Here is a 17,472-nt window from a genome sequence, read left to right on the forward strand (position 1 = left end):
AATTTTCATATTTTTGTTTAATTTCCTTTCTTCTTTGATAACGTACACCTCAATGGTGTCCATTTACTAAAGACCTTTTATGCAATAAATAAACAAAATCATAAAGTGAAAATTTATCTATAAAAGTGAAAAAATAACTTTATTTACCAAACATGAAGTGTCAAAAAGGCACATTAATGTCTATTTGAGTACTATGAAGAAGCCCTGTATATCTTGTGGCACTTTATTTAATGTAATTAAATTGCTTTTTCTTAATGCAACTCACACTCCCTCTAAAAGCAATCAAATCTAAATTTCAAAGAATCTCATCTTTACTAGTTTTTATAAAAAAAAAATTCAGAAAAAAAGTACAATCTTTTATGTTTCAAGTTTGAAGAGTTTTCATTTATCAAGTTATATTTAAGACTAACATAATGATGCAAGATAAATTAAATTTTTGAGAAATCATTAAAATATTAATTTATACAAACCATCATAAATAATACCAAAATTAGCAAAAGAAGTATTTTCAATAAATTAAACTTTCATTCTAAATTTTGAAAATAACCATCAAGGTTGATTAAGTTTAGACAAATCACTAAATGATTTTCAAAATTAGAATAAACATAAAATTTTTGAAGCAAGGTCTAAATAATGATCAATGTGCAAAAAATAAACGATAAATCTCAATAATTTCAATTGGAGTTTTATCATAATTGGTTTGAAAATAATCTTGTATCGAATTAAAAAAAAAACATGAATAGCCTCTTTTTTTTTTTCTTTCTTATGAGACTGAAAATCTTGAACGGACTCATTTTCTTTAGGTGACTATTTCTTTATGTCATTTTCTAAGCTTTCTCCCTTTCTTCTCAGCTTCTTGAATTACAAGATCAATAAATGATATCTCAATTACTTAAGTTTTGTCTCTTCTTAAATAAATATACTAATCAATTTATTAACTTTCTACTTACCATTCATAGAATTGTAGTTAATATGAATGACCCATACTGAAGAGACAAATTGTTCAAAATAAATTGCACGAAAATAAATTCATTCACAAAAATTCTTAAATTCTTTAATTAAGCAGTTAAATTAGGCAATTCAATGACATAGTCATGTATACCATCGAATTTTATGATGGTAAGTGTTCTAGCAAAAAATTATTAGCAGTTCAAAAACGTTCTTTCATATTATTTAGCATTATTAGTTTAAGGAAGTTAAAGCTTAATATTTGCTATAACATTTGCAAAAAAATAAAAAAAATAAAATTTGATTTGTTCAATCACTTCATATTTTATGAAAAGTCTTTTATTTCTTGTACACTGCTTGAATCATAATAGCAGTAAATTTCTCAAATAGTAACATTAACTCAAAATTCAAAATATCTAGATGAAACTAAACTTATTCTATTCATTTTGAGAAATTTTTTTCATTTAAAATCGAAACAAACAAAATATACAAATATAACGAAATAAAACTTTAATCAATAATTTATGTTCACTACATTAATACTAAGAGTAATCAATAATTGATAATTAGTCAAGATAAACACATATTTAAACAATCACAAATAATATTACTGTAATCTACCTTTGAGATAATCTAATGACATACTATTTAACAAGTATAGTGATTCTTTTTCACCAATAGGACTAATTGATAAAATATTCATAATTAAGTAGGTCTGTTATCTTTGGGTATTCATTCCAATATCAATTATGAATACACATCAACTATTTTATTCAAATTCAATAATTACTTAGAATTGGTGCACCTTTGAGTCAACCTAATATCTTTGTAATTAAAGAATTACGATTTGCAAAATCATTATTTTTTAATACTTGAGAAGGGTATTAAATTTCAATTATTTGATTTGATATATATGTGTCCTTCCAATTGGATCACTTTGACAACTACCAATCGTATCATAATTTAGATTTCAAATCAAAATAAAAAGTTTGCATGGACATTGTACGGGGAGCAAATATTCCGGCAAGCCCGTACTCCTTTCTTCCGAGCTCCGTCGATGTCCGATCACCTGCGAGCAAGTAACGGTGAGCTACCCGGCGGTGTGTGGCCGGAAAAACCCTCCGACGATCAAGTTAGCACACACCTTAGGATGGATAGAGAGAAGGGAGAGAGTGTTTGAGTGTAAGAAATTCCTTACAGAGTGTTCGTGTGTCGCATATGGGGGGCGCAGACATGCTTATATACCTTCTGAGCCCCATATCCACTCCCTGTCATCTCCTGACACGTGGCTCTGCTATCCCATCTGTCAGCATAAACCATGCCATTCATCACCTGCTCTCAACTGCCTGTCAGTACAGCCGGAGCTCGGCAGCCGAGCTGCCCTACCTCGGTCGTACCATGCTTCATACCTTAAGCGCCTAACCGGATAAAGAAATGAAGGACCGGGCTAGGCGGCATCTTGGCAAAGCCTAGCCCGGGCTCCTTCTTTGGTCGGCCTCCTCGTCGGTCAATCAACTACCTCGGCTGACCGCGCCTTTCCGAGCGCCGGTCTCTCGGTCTGTCTGGTTTCGACCATCCTCGGACCGAGCATCCTGGTCTGACCGGTCACTTCCTGGCCAAGCAGCTTCTGCACGGTCCGGGGCAGCACACACTCAGTCCAAACTCTGCCCGGCCCAAGTTCTGGTAGCCCATCTCCGGGTGAACAGTCGATCATCTCGGCCCAATGCTCTGCTGGGCCCTCAACTTGCTCGGTCTATACCTCGGCCCAACACCGGATCACAAATCACCCTCTCAGACATTATTGAATAAATAATAGTTTATTCACAAGTATTCATTATCATAATCATAATGCACATTACTAAATCATAAGAATAATATTAAGACAACAAATATTAACACAATTCATATTCTATGTCACAAAAGAATATATACTTTTGTATCTCATCAAACCACCAATAAAAATCAAGCTTACGCATAATGGTGGTAATAACATCATACTAAAATAATTTTTAGATGTTATAGTTAGATCTATAAATAATAATAATGTGCTTGCTACTATAAAGATCATAATAAAATTTTAATGTACTTTTCCACAATAAAATTTGACAACACAATTTAGGGGAAAAAATATGAAAAAAAATGATCAATTATGTAATACTAAATATATTTAGGTACTATTTAAATTTTACAAGCACTAAATTAAATACTACAGTGATCATCACCCAATAAGTCTTTTCTCATAATAAAGACATTTTAATCATACAAAATAGTCAATTATTCAGATATTAATTTATTCAATTTATCTAAAAATAATAAATCAACATAATCTTTACCACCAATATAGATGATTATGGATGGGTTATCAATCAAAAGTGTTCCACAAATCGATGGAGAATATAACTTTATCAAAATAATAGATGTAATTATAAAGTGTACATTGTAGAGTCATAAATATTATTCATGGAAGATATATATATATATATATATATGCACAAACAATAAAGTTGTAATCAAACTTGAACACAATTCCAAAATCGTAATCCGGTCAAGTCATGTCTCACAATTAATAATAATATACAAACAATCAATGATAAACATAAATTGAAATCATTAATTTTATTTAATAAAAAATCATGATATTCTCTAACTAGTGCTCTAATACCACATATAAATAATTTTTACGGTGTTATGTATATAACAACCTTCATGTTCCAAAATCTCGAATTATCATGATTTTCGCAAATAATAACATAATGTGGAAAATAAATAGCATACTTAGATCAATAATGCGAAACCTTCGAGTGATTCAAAATTGATTGAATATAAACCTAATATCAATATTAGTGAAAAAAGGTTTATCTCTTGACCCTCTTTAGAATACATTATATTCAGAATAATTAATAGGTGATCTAAATATACTTTTATGGGTATAGAAATGATCAATTTCCTAATATAACTGTAACTCTATTTGCCTATCAAAATAGGAGATTTGGAAATTACTCCATATATTAACCAATCAAATAATAACTTGTGATTCAAGATATGAAACTATAATCTTATTAAATCTATAATTCATATTGTCATATCATGTGGGTCACTATAATGAGTAAATAATTAAATTTAGTCTTACAGTAATTACATAAGTTTTCATGAACTTATGTAAATTTGTGTTTAACTTACATATTTTTATATAATCACTTATATAAATTTGTAAAAACTTACACAATTTTATTTAAAGTTGCATAAAGTCTACGTTACACACCAAAACATTTCCCCTACTTAAATTATGAAATTGAATTGGAATAACCCTTTACAAGCATGTTTATTACTAATGTCTGTAAACATAAATTTCAGAACATAAACCTTACACTTTGGATCATTTACCATGTGTATTATCAAGAAATCAAGACAAAATGACATACCTGAATCCATTGATGAACGGTTAAACGGAAGCGTGATTATCAATGAACTCTTTGTTATTGATTATGTTATTGCCTTCTAATCCTTTCCCCTTTGGTGCCTTATGTTTCTCCTTGAGAGGATTTAGGAAAAAAATGGCAGTGTTCTTATTTTCACCTTGGAAAGGAATAGGGACCATAACCTTTTAAAAGTTGTAATTGGTTTTCAAAACTGAAAGGTTGTGGAAGTTCAAAATGAATGAAAACCAACTTTAACCATTATTGGTTTTAATTTCTATTTATTGGTTTTCAAAACTGAAAGGTTGTGGAAGTTCAAAAGGAATGAAAACCAACTTTAACCAATATGTTTTAATTTCTATTTCTGCCCCTCATACAAATAGAAATTGAAATTATACAACTAGTATCTACACATTAGGTCCATAACACATATACCCTTAAGCCTATTAACTAAATTGAATCACTTAAATTGTAGGCTTCTTATAAATGATAACACCACATTTAATTATGTGGTCCCATTGAGACATTATCTAACAAAGTCATCTTGCCACTTTTTGATCATTCGTAATATAGCTTTGTTCATGAATAACCCTTTACAAAAAAAATTAGCATTTTGGCTCTCAAAAACTAAATAATTTTATACTTTCACGGGGTCTAAAATTTAATCACTTTTATTTTTAATTTTTTAAAATTTATATAATTTTACTTGATCCAATTTACAAAATTTTTAAGTTCACCCTAATTATGTGACAACAGAGGATTTTTTAAACGAGACTCGTAATTCAAACATCCAATCCAAACCGTTTTCACTTCAGAAAATATGATTACCCGTGTTAGTTTCCTTCACCATAGAAAGCGACACTGCAGGAATTTTGGCCATTAGCGACGTTTAAAAAATGCCACTATAAGTCATAAAAACGCCGTTAAAGGATAAAGTGACGTTTATAACTATCGTCGCAGATACGGCCGCCGTCTTAAGTTTATGACGTTTATTAAACGTCACTAATGACGTTAGCCGGTGCTTTTTAAAACGTTGTAAATTCTTATACATCCGTAACGTGAAATCCGTCACAGTTAAACGCTGATGTCATATGACTAGCTTTAGTGACGTTTTTCAAAAACGCCATCTTTTCTCCTTATTATTTAAAAAAAAAAATCCACTGCTATTTATGGGGGAAAAAAATATCAATTACTTTCATTTTTGAAAATAATGCTTCTCAAAAAATAAAAAAAAACAAAAATTTAGCAAAATACGGATTTAATTGTCAAATTGCACTATTAGCTAAATAAGATCAAATCTAAAAGTTAAGGATTCTTATATAGAAGCACATAAACAAAAATAAACCAAACAAGTTTAATTCCTCTTCCAAATGACTACAATTTTACATTTGACAAACAACACAAGAACATTGTAACATTTCCTAGCTATTTATATTTAACCACAAACCATACCCCAAAAAAATGTTAATAAAACCATTAAAATATTGGAAAACTCATTCATGGGTCAATGCTCCTACAAAAAAACACTGGAATCAGTCAAAAAAAATAGAGAAGCTAACCCAAAAATAAATAAATAAAAATTTAGCAAATTATAATTATTGCCAATAATAAAGCTAGCAAAAAACAAGTTTAAAACTCTTCATCTCCACCACCTGCAAACACCCACATTCAAAAAAAACTTCACGTTCATCACATAAATGTATTTACTCATAAGAGTGAAGGACCATCATAATCTGTATGAAGTTCAGGGTGGCATTCAGGAGGAAGTTGCCTTCTAGCTAAAATTTCTTCATCTGGAGAGAACATACATGCCTCAGTAGATATCAATTCAAGAAAACAATACAATCTAATTTTTGCCCTTTCAAAATGGGGCATATATCAGAGATCAATTCTTCAAACTAGCAAAATAAATATTGATTTATTACTGAAATCTGTTCCTCATTAATGATTTCAACTGGTTCATACTATGATGATCCAAACAAAAATTAATGAGTAGGACAATAAAGAAAGAACAAAGCATATAGATAATGAGATAAGGGTTTGTACGTGTTTTATGTTGTGTGAACATTTGACAGTCAAGCAGAGCATAAAATGTGTACCTACCTACCTGTCTCCTTCACCCCCAAGGTTTGTGATATTTCAAGAGAGAATATAATTTGTAAAGCATTCAATTTTATACACTGAGATGAGGGTTTGTATGTTTTGTATATTCCATTTCCTGCAAATACAATTACTGGTATGTTTTCGTGTTCTCAATAATGTAATAAATATATATAGGTCTATGACTTACTCATGCCTCTGTAGTTTCATGTATGCCAAAAAGGTGGCCATATGTGGCAAGGGTCAAAGGTGAAGGAGAGGGACGGAGAGAGGAATAGAGGTGGCCGATAGTGGTAGTAGGCTCACAGATGACGATGGAAAGAGTAATAAAACAGGTAAGAAAATCGCAGAATACTGTTTGAGTGTTGCAAGAGACTTACGTCTTACAATTGAAAGCAAGACTAGACTTGCTAGTCGCTGCTTTTCAGCAACAGTAGTTGTAACACTGCCAGTTGTGGGACTGTTATTCATCTGCACAACAGAAAAAATTAATAATAATAATAATAAGGAAAAAAAAAAAGCACACTCAGGAAAGGAATGCTTGGTGCCTGGTGGCCTCAAGTCTACAAACATTCAATAAATTTAAAATAAAAGTGAAGACGGATGCACGAGGAAGCAGAGAAGGTGCAGAAAACCTCCATTCATTGAAATAAGTGAATCAACCAGTTACACCAATGCACAACCAGATACTTTGTTAAAAATTGAGTAGTATACAATGTCATGAATGCAGAATACATTCCTATGATACAGTCATTGGCAAGAACTCAAGACTCAAAAGTCAAATGAATAAGGACTATTTGGTATGTAAATAAATGGGATTGAGATGTCCATAAAGAAAATTTCAGGCACATTTCATCTAGTTGTGTATCTGTCCTGTATAGTTAGCAGATAATAGCCATAGAATACTAGAGAGTTCAGAATCTCACCATGAATAAGAGAAGGCCAGTAAGTATGCTACATTTGAGATGTCCATAAAACATGTTTTGAAGGGTCCTGCCAAGAATCCAATGACATGTTAGAAGAACGAAGTTTGGGCCGCCAAAAGAAAAGATTGATTAGACTTCATTTATTTGCTAAGGAAAAGAAAAATTAGAATTCTTAAGACTATCATAATGAGCAAGTGAAATTTTCCCAGGCAAACAAATCACACACCTTTGCATGAGAAATAGTGGAATTCACAACAACTGCTGCTGCCAATATATTATCTATGAATAGTGCATAGTGGTACAACCTAGGGTCTTCTAGTTTCTCTTGATTGGGAAAGTTCTGCTCTGAAGAATTCAAACTAAAGTACTCGGTTGAAAGGCGCAAGGGAAGACAGTGAAGACCTTTAGGTAGTGTTTTTGCAGTCAAGTGCGTTAGAAACAAGGTCTGCTTCTTGTGGACCCGGAGCTATTCTTATGTCGAGTGAAGCATAGCACGAAGCTTCTTTACCATAGCAGTGCAGTCATCTTGAATTTGCTTCCCTTTGGCCAATGTTTGCTCCAATGCTTTTAACTTCTCAACAGAACTGTTATTCAAGTACAGATCATGATTGTAGGTTAGAACAAAAGAAGACAGAAAAAATGGTCAATAACGTACATCATACAATATGAAAACTTTTTGCTTGCCAAACAAAGACTCAACAAGCAGAAACATCAATTAGGCATTTGGCGAGAAGCTAGACTACTTTAAAAGCAAATGGCAACAACAATATAAAGAGAGAAGACTTACTTCCTTGGTAGTTCAGAGTCCTTGATTGCTTTCCCAAGTGATCGTTGAGCTTCCTTCATCTGTAGCCGAAGCTCCCTTATAAAGTGGGGATTGTTTCTTGTAGCTGTAAGGGAAAGGTACACCCTTCCCTGGATAAGCTGATCTTTAAGATGCCGAACACGAGCATCTGATGGCATAACTGTTTTATCATTTTGTTTCTCAATTTGGGTCTTTATGGGTTCTCCCGCACCAAATTTGACAGAGGTTTTAGCAGATTGTTTCTCAAGTTTTGTTTCCTAAAGTACAAAATCAAAATATAACAATCTTTCAAGATTTGAATAACACAATTCCGCCCCACCCTAGAATAAGTAGCAAGTTTACCAAGTCAATCATACAGAACCAGATGTAGATCACACTGGAAGGTAGTTGGTTGAAAATTTAATGGAAAACTGACTATTGATGCAAAAGTTGAATTTTAATCCAAAAACCCTGTAATCACTGGCATAATATGGTAAATTCAACAGCCTGGAGCACGTAAGTAATTTTAGGTTTATGGGTTTTACTCATAATTATAAATTTGCATAATGTCAAATCACATGCTACGGTATGTCATATACTCCTGCCACTTTAACATGGTCATGACAATCTCTTGTTAACTAATTCAGCACAAAGTATGCATTGGCTCTCAGAATCCATACCTTAAGAATATCCTAATTGTCAAACTTGAGATTCCACACCACCTGGCATCAGCTAAATTGAACTGCTCAAAAGGAATAGTAATTGTTTCCAAGAGGACCATTACACACTGAAAAAATAATTAGGAACTAGATGATGAAATCATCCAAGCAACCACCAAATCCAATTGACTACATATATATATATATATATATATAATAACCAAAATGCAGATAGCAAAATCTTCTGCCACCTGCTGACACGAAGAAAGAAAATGGCAGCACAACAAATCAGAATGAATCTAGTAATAAAAGATTTACCAAGTTCACAGCAGCATTATTGGAGGTGGAGGTGGAGGTATCCTCAGAGACCCCCACTTTCCCCATTTTGTCCTTGACATTTTCTTGCTCCCTGTTTTCATTTTGGTCGGTTAACCCAGGTTTGTGCCCTTGTTCGGTCACCTGCCTAATTGGATTTTTCTCCTCAGGAAGACGATCTCCTGTGCCATTGGTTGTGGTTGATACTGTGTTTAAGTGCTCCGCTGATTCTGGAAATTGCAGTTTCGAGATTATTAAGTCGGTTGTGAAAAAGGAAACAAGGAATGAAAAGTAAATAAAGCAATATTGACCGAATTTCATGGATTTTACAGAACCAGTAACATATTGCAAGAAAGAATTAATTCAAAGTTACAGTGGAGAGATAGAGATAGAGATAGATATGAACCTTCAGTTAGTTGTCTAGTTTTGCGAGAGTGCTCCCCAGTTGAAGCATTCGAATCTGAAAGAGATAGACCACTAGAGTTTTCCAAATATACCATCCCCAAAGCTCTATTAGATCTAAAACATATGTTTTTGAATAAGAAATTTCAAATCTCAAAACATATTTTTGAATGAGACATCTCGTATCTGAAACATATGTTATTGAATAAGAAATTTCGAAATCCAGTATGAAGAGCGAGGAAGATAGTGAGTCATGTGTTTGAGACCAGATCTGATGGAGCAATAGAGGGGGAGAGAGAAAAAGAGAGAGAGAGGACGAGACCTGAGGGGCGGTAGCGACGGGAGGACCAGACCTTAGGAGGATTACCAGAAACCCAGTATTCATGCTCCTCTTGCTTCGACTTGACCGGTCTCGGTCTCGATCCCTGTCTCGATCCCGATCCATGATCTCGATCCTTTTTCACTCCTCAGTCTCGTAACCTCGCGTTCGTGCAACTCAACCGGTCCATCTTCCTCTGCAAAATCATCAGAATCAGAATCAAGAAAAACAAAAAATCGTCTGGAAATTTCAACCAAATCGATTCCAGAATCGATGGATTTAGAATTAAATCTGACCAACCAATCGTAATCGAACTGGTGAATCTCTCAAGAAGCATGAGAGAGACGAAGAAAACCCTAGATCTAGGACGGAGAGAGCAAACGATAGAGAGAGAATGATAGAGACGGAAAGAGAAATGGGAGATGGAGCACTGTTATAAAGTGAAACGCGTGTTTAATGGGTGCATTTTAATCTAACGCGTGTGTTTAACGCGTCTTTCACAACGTTTGTCCAAGAAACGCTGTCTAAGAAACGTTGTTATAGCCATCTTTTCTTGTAGTGCGAGACAACTTAAGTAAGCACAAATTCTTCTAATATAAGTACACAATAAACAACATTCAAACTTTACCATTTAATTAAGAGTTTTAACTTATGATTAGAGTCCACAGCAACATGTGATAATAAATTTACTTCCACACCATATTTCTATACGCTACGTACCGACTGGTTCGTATCAAAAAAATGTGACAACATTATAGATATAAACTAGTATTGTTTGAGAATGAAAATTGTGTGAATCGGCTAGTTCCTGTTATATAATGGTGTGTAACCATTTCACAAGTCATTACATAGGTCGCAACGGGTCAATACTACTAGTTCGAACCGATATTGAAAAGAAAATATGAAAAACCTATAAAAAAAAAATTTAAAAATTTCACAATCACAACACTTAATTCCCATTATACACCAGCCGATATTATCAATATTAATATTCTGCAGTCAATATTGTTACCTTATCCCATACCGCAATTTATAACTCCACACAATACACATGCTTAGGATGAATCACACTCCGCTACATATGCTTTTTCTTTTTGGTTTCTTGCTCTGTCAGTGCTGTGTCATTTCGAAGATCAAAAAAAATTGGAGGTGAGTAATAAGACATCATGGCCCGAAAAGATGGAACACAAGAGGGTCAAATGCACCCTACCTGAGACCCTAACTGCAAAACATTGAAAAACGTTGTCGGACACGTTTGTATGTTTTTTTGGCAAAGCCTTTTACATTTCGGAAAGTATGACGAAGAGGCAGAGCCGGCAAACTTTAGTTGGTTTTAAAAATAGATTTTTTATTTTTTATGAAAAAAAATAAAGAGAATATATTTTTTTAAGTGATTTTTTTTACTTTTAACTATTATATTGTCAAAACAAACCTTAAAATGAAGATAAAGATGAAGATGAAGATGGTCTATGTGAATTTTAATGGGAAATTGATTCAGTGATCCAGGACTACCATGATCTTGAAAAAGGTTTCATTTAGCTAAAATTAAAAATCAACTTATTTTTTTATTATTTTTGACTTTTTTGATTTTGATTTTGATTTTTAGTTTATATTATGTTTTGAGTTTTTTTTTTTCCCTTTAGCTAGACCTGTTGAGATTAGATGATTTTAAAACTTAAAAAAATTTGATTCAATTTTTAAAAAATTCACTAAATACGAAACAAAATCAAATTTTATTTTTCCAAAAACTTATAAAATTTGAATTTTTGTTTTTTTGAAGTTTTTTTCGAAAACATTTGAAATCTTTTTAATTTTTGATAAATGTGAACTTGAGATTCCACATTCATTGAATTTCGGCCTCATTTGGTGGAACAACCCACATTTATGTCTTATTCATGTTCATGAGCATTTGTATGATCATGACTCGTTAAGCTTGCATTTGTATGTTTATGATTTGTTTTGCCTAAGTAAGGTTCATGCCTTGTTTTGTGTTTATGTGGCTTTGCCTAAGAGTTGTGTGCATGCTTTGTTCCTTCCTTGGTGTCTCGAGCCTGGGTTATGTCAAGCCTAGATCATCCCAAGCCGAGGTCATCTTGAGTTGTCTTGGAACCCCTTTGTTGGACCTCCACCTTCGACCTGATATATTAGCCGAGATGTCATTATCTAGGCCGAGGTGTTCATCACCAAGGCCGAGATGTGTATTATCTAGGTCGAGATGTTACCTTTGCACCCAAGTGACCTTGTCCTGGAATGGTATGACCTAGACCGAGGTGTGGCACATCTAGGCCAAGGTGTGGCACAGCTTAATCAAGTGTTGTCCTTCCTAGCTGAGGTCATTGTCACCTTAGTTGCCGAAGTCATGTTGCTAGCCGATGTCATCACTTGCCGGAGTGCCTTGCCGGGTAGCTTGTTAGGTACACTTTGTTATAGTCTTGTCTTGTCAATCTATCACCTTTTTAAAGAGAGCCAACCAGCCGTTGCCACGTGTCCGAGCTGTGTGTTAAGTCAGCAGGCAGAGGGAGAAACCCATCATTTTCTATATCTTTGTTTTGAAGAGGAGAGAGAAGCTCTAAAAGAGAGAGAGGAGTTCTTGAGAGGAGGTAGATTTCCAAGCTTGATCCCTAGAGATCGAACCGTTAGATCCGTGTTCTAAGGTTAGATTCTTGATCTGCCCTTGTCATTCTTCATGTTCATGTTATTGCATTGCATGATTGAATATGATTTGTAAGCCATTGCATTGCTTTGAAGTTCGGTTTTAGAAAGAGAAAAATAACATTCATGTGTTCTTCAAGAAAAGCCATGTTTTGATCCGAAAGTTCATGCCAAGATCCATGTTTTTGTGTTTGTTTTCACATGATCTTCAAGTATGGGTACCCAGGTCTATGTTTTCAAACTCATAGCATGAAATCCCAGATTTTGTAATAAATAAGTTATGATTTTAGCATTCACATTCTTCATGATCTTCATGTTCATGTTCTTCCTGTTCGTCACGGGTGAAAACCCAGATCTCCAGACCTCACTTCCCGAGGTGTAGTCGCCGAGATCACTCTTACCTAGACCTCACACTTAGGCCAAGCATCGTATCTCACCTTGGCATACCTTGCATGATCACTTACACCTTTAGTTTGTCTTGTGCACACCTCGGCATGCAGCCGCACGCCGAAGCCTAGGTAGCCACACCTCGGCCAGGAGGTATGGGACCTCGGCAAAGACTTGGTTGATACCCAGCATGTCTCCTGACATGTAAAACAGTGTTTTGACTTCCAGCATGTTTTCCCTAGATGTTTCCCAGCATGTTTTTCCGAGATCATTTGCATGCATGTAAGACTTGTTTTGTGAAGTGCATTCAGTAGACTTTGTCATGTGTTTGTAGGACTTGGACCCTTGCCTTGAGCCTGACGTCCCAAGAACTATGTGAGTGGTGTTTTTAATAAAGGTATGTTATAAGATTTTGATAAAGCTTTGCCTTGTTTTGATAAAAGTATTTGTTAAGCATGAATGATATCTCTATTTTATGTATCAAGTATAAGCTTTGTTTTGGATGACATTCTTGGAACCGTCCTTTCGTGTTAGGTGACGTTAAGCCTAAGTAACACCGTCCTTTCATGTTAGGGGACGTTAAGCCTAAGTCACACCGTCCTTTCGTGTTAGGGGACGTTAAGCCTAGGTAACATAGTCCGTACGTGCCAGGGGACTTTAAGCATTTGTGGCACTAGTCCGTACGTGCCAGGGGACTTTAAGCATTTGTGGCACTAGTCTGTACGTGCCAGGGGACTTTAAGCATTTGTGGCACAAGTCCTTCCGTGCTAGGGGACTTTAAGCCTATGTAGCATAGTCCTTCCGTGCTAGGGGACTTTAAGCCTAGGTAGCACCGTCCTTTCGTGCTAGGGGACGTTAAGCCTAAGTAGCACCCTTGTTAAGATATCGGCCACCGACGGACTATGAACAGGTGTGCTCGATGCCGAGGTTATGCTTTCGTTTTTCCCGAAATGTCATCACCCCATGTTTTAAGTTGACGTATGTTAAGTATGTAAGTAAGTTTTGAAAGACCAAGTTTCGAATGATGTTTTGTTTCAAGCCAAGCTAAGCTATGTTATGTATGGTTTTGACAAGGATATAATATGTACTGTTTTGAAAAGATCTCGGGTATCATTCATTTAACCCCTTTATTACTAGTACCATTCACTGAGTATCCAAGCTCACCCTCCATATGTATGTATGTAAGTATCAAGCAAGAAGTCGGCTACGCCGAGATGTGTGTTTTGCAAGATGTTTTGGATGCATGTTATGTCAGCAATCCTGAAGATTTTGTTTCTTGACTTGTATTCCATGTATCTTGTTCATGTCGGCTTGTGTAGCCCTTTTGTTAAGATGTAATATGTATTTTGGTACTTCAATTTATTTGTATTCAAGTTTTAAAACTATGTAAAGATGTATGTCATTCCATTTGACTTATGCACTGCTCTTATGGACCACTTGTATTTTAAATTATTGCTTCAGCACTTGTGAGCCCCATATATTTATACTCTGATTGTGTGTGAATTTTGCAAGTTGGCCTTCGGTAATCTCGGATTACTAGCCATCACGGCACCAAACTACTAGGGGCGGTTTGGAGTCGTGACAGAATGGTATCAGAGCACAAGTTCCTTATAGTACGTTATTCACACACTTTGAGTCCTAAAGAGCATAGGATGTCCCTTAGAATGATGTTAGGATTGCATCATGTTGCATGCTACTTGACAAGGTGTGCATCATCTCGGCATGAGCATTGTTTACATCGGCATGGTCATGTTCACTTGCATACATGTTTATTTGTTCATCTTGTTCTAAGTGTCACATCCTGCATACTCCTAGCGTCATGAGAAGAGGTAGACCCCCAGTTGGCCGAGATCAGTCCGAAGACAGAATAGACAGATTAGAAAGATTGGTTAAAAGTTTGGCCGATGAATTAAGGCAAGCAAGGCAGCAGAACACCGGTACCACCTTCACCCAGGCCGCGCAAACAGATGGCCGACAAGCAGTTCCACCACCGCCAGTACCACAAGTGCCCCCGCAGCTAGCTTTGTATGGAGATGACACATTGACCCTGATTAGAGAATTCAAGAAGATGAAGCCGCCGAAATTCCACGGAGGTATAGAGCCGCTGAAAGCAGAAGCATGGGTTCTTGAGATGGAAAAGTTGTTCGAGGTTTTTCCTAGCACCGACGCCCAGAAGGTGTCACTGGAAGCCTTTATATTGGAAGACGACGCTCGTAGATGGTGGATGATGATCCGAGAAGGCAATCCGGACTTGACTTGGGCTAAATTTTTGGAGCTGTTCTATGATAAGCATTTCTCACTCAGTGTCCGAGATCGCAAGACTACAGAATTTCAGATGTTGATGCAGGGTAGCAAAACAGTGGCAGAGTATGATTGTGCTTTCACCGAGTTGGTAAGGTATGCACCTCACATGGTCGACAACGAATACAGAAAAGCTAGGAAGTTTGAGAGTGGACTCCGAGGGCCGATACAAGATCAGGTTAATTTGCTAAACATGCCAACGTATGCTAGAGTGTTAGATAAAGCCATCCTTGCAGAAACCAACCTGAACAGAAGTCAAAGTTCAGGGAAGAATCAAAAGAAGAGGCAGACCTACGACAATTGCGAAGAAGAAGCAGACCCGACTGATGCCGATGAGGAGACAAAGGTGGACAGTTCTAACAGCGCAAATCGGGAAGGTGGTACTCAGTTGACATGTGCAAGTTGCGGGAAGCTACATTTTGGGGTTTGTCTTCGGGCAACTGGAGCATGTTTCGGATGCGGTGAGATAGGTCATCGCATTAAGGATTATCCCAAGGTAAAAGCTAGAGATGATAAGAAGAGATGAGAACCCGACGTTCGGAAATTGTTTTGGGAACAAGGTAAGTGAAGTTTGGGGACCAAACTTCTTTAAGGGAGAAGGGTGTAACAACCCACATTTATGTCTTATTCATGTTCATGAGCATTTGTATGATCATGACTCGTTAAGCTTCCATTTGTATGTTTATGACTTGTTTTGCCTAAGTAAGGTCCACGCCTTGTTTTGTGTTTATGTGGTTTTGCCTAAGAGTTGTGTGCATGCTTTGTTCCTTCCTTGGTGTCTCGAGCCTAGGTCATGTTAAGCCGAGGTTATGTTAAGCCTAGATCATCCCAAGCCGAGGTCATCTTGAGTTGTCTTGGAACCCCTTTGTTGGACCTCCACCTTCGACCTGACATATTGGGTGTTCATCACCAAGGCCGAGATGTGTATTATCTAGGCCGAGATGTTACCTTTGCACCCAAGTGACCTTGTCCTGGAGTGGTATGACCTAGACCGAGGTGTGGCACATCTAGGCCAAGGTGTGGCACAGCTTAGTCAAGTGTTGTCCTTCCTAGCCGAGGTCATTATCACCTTAGTTGCCGAAGTCATGTTGTTAGCCGATGTCATCACTTGCCGGAGTGCCTTGCCGGGTAGCTTGTTAGGTACACTTTGTCATAGTCTTGTCTTGTCAATCTATCACCTTTTTAAAAAGAGCCAACCAGCCGTTGCCACTTGTCCGAGCTGTGTGTTAAGTCAGCCAGCAGAGGGAGAAACCCATCATTTTCTATATCTTTGTTTTGAAGAGGAGAGAGAAGCTCTAAAAGAGGGAGAGGAGTTCTTGAGAGGAGGTAGATTTCCAAGCTTGATCCCTAGAGATCGAACCGTTAGATCCGTGTTCTAAGGTTAGATTCTTGATCTGCCCTTGTCATTCTTCATGTTCATGTTATTGCATTGCATGATTGAATATGATTTGTAAGCCATTGCATTGCTTTGAAGTTCGGTTTTAGAAAGAGAAAAATAACATTCATGTGTTCTTCAAGAAAAGCCATTTTTTGATCCGAAAGTTCATGCCAAGATCCATGTTTTTGTGTTTGTTTTCACATGATCTTCAAGTATGGGTACCCAGGTCCATGTTTTCAAACTCATAGCATGAAATCCCAGATTTTGTAATAAATAAGTTATGATTTTAGCATTCACATTCTTCATGATCTTCATGTTCATGTTCTTCCTGTTCGTCACGGGTGAAAACCCAGATCTCCAGACCTCACTTCCCGAGGTGTAGTCGCCGAGATCACTCTTACCTAGACCTCACACTTAGGCCAAGCATCGTATCTCACCTTGGCCTACCTTGCATGATCACTTACACCTTTAGTTTGTCTTGTGCACACCTCGGCATGCAGCCGCACGCCAAAGCCTAGGTAGCCACACCTCGGCCAGGAGGTGTGGGACCTCGACAAAGACCTGGTTGATACCCAGCATGTCTCCTGACATGTAAAACAGTGTTTTGACTTCCAGCATGTTTTCCCTAGATGTTTCCCAGCATGTTTTCCCGAGATCATTTGCATGCATGTAAGACTTGTTTTGTGAAGTGCATTCAGTAGACTTTGTCATGTGTTTGTAGGACTTGGACCCTTGCCTTGAGCCCGACGTCCCAAGAACTATGTGAGTGGTATTTTTAATAAAGCTATGTTATAAGGTTTTGATAAAGTTTTGCCTTGTTTTGATAAAAGTATTTGTTAAGCATGAATGATATCCCTATTTTATGTATCAAGTATAAATTTTGTT

At 36.2% G+C, this 17,472-nt stretch overlaps 1 protein-coding gene across 1 annotated transcript; it reads right to left on the reverse strand.

The window, feature by feature from the left end:
* Window positions 1-7,390: 7,390 nt before the first annotated feature.
* On the reverse strand, window positions 7,391-9,661 carry LOC145795362 (putative galacturonosyltransferase 5). Its single transcript, XM_082879508.1, has 5 exons — window positions 9,555-9,661; window positions 9,152-9,378; window positions 8,178-8,452; window positions 7,617-7,974; window positions 7,391-7,457 (listed from the first exon to the last, which is right to left on the reverse strand). The coding sequence occupies exons 1-4, from the start codon at window positions 9,646-9,648 to the stop codon at window positions 7,863-7,865; spliced, it is 708 nt and encodes a 235-aa protein (XP_082735634.1). The 5' UTR covers window positions 9,649-9,661; the 3' UTR covers window positions 7,391-7,457; window positions 7,617-7,862.
* Between the last annotated feature and the right edge of the window lie 7,811 nt (window positions 9,662-17,472).

The sequence above is a fragment of the Camellia sinensis genome, chromosome 7, assembly GCF_055761805.1.
Source record: "Camellia sinensis isolate YWXY chromosome 7, ASM5576180v1, whole genome shotgun sequence".
Lineage (NCBI taxonomy): Eukaryota > Viridiplantae > Streptophyta > Magnoliopsida > Ericales > Theaceae > Camellia > Camellia sinensis.

Coding starts and splice junctions, on each gene's coding strand:
- LOC145795362 (XM_082879508.1), bottom strand. CDS start 9,648: ATGGTATATTTGGAAAACTCTAGTGGTCTATCTCTTTCAGATTCGAAT. Junction 8,453..9,151: donor ATAATGCTGCTGTGAACTTG/GTAAATCTTTTA, acceptor TTTGTACTTTAG/GAAACAAAACTTGAGAAACA. Junction 7,975..8,177: donor GACTCTGAACTACCAAGGAA/GTAAGTCTTCTC, acceptor CTTGAATAACAG/TTCTGTTGAGAAGTTAAAAG.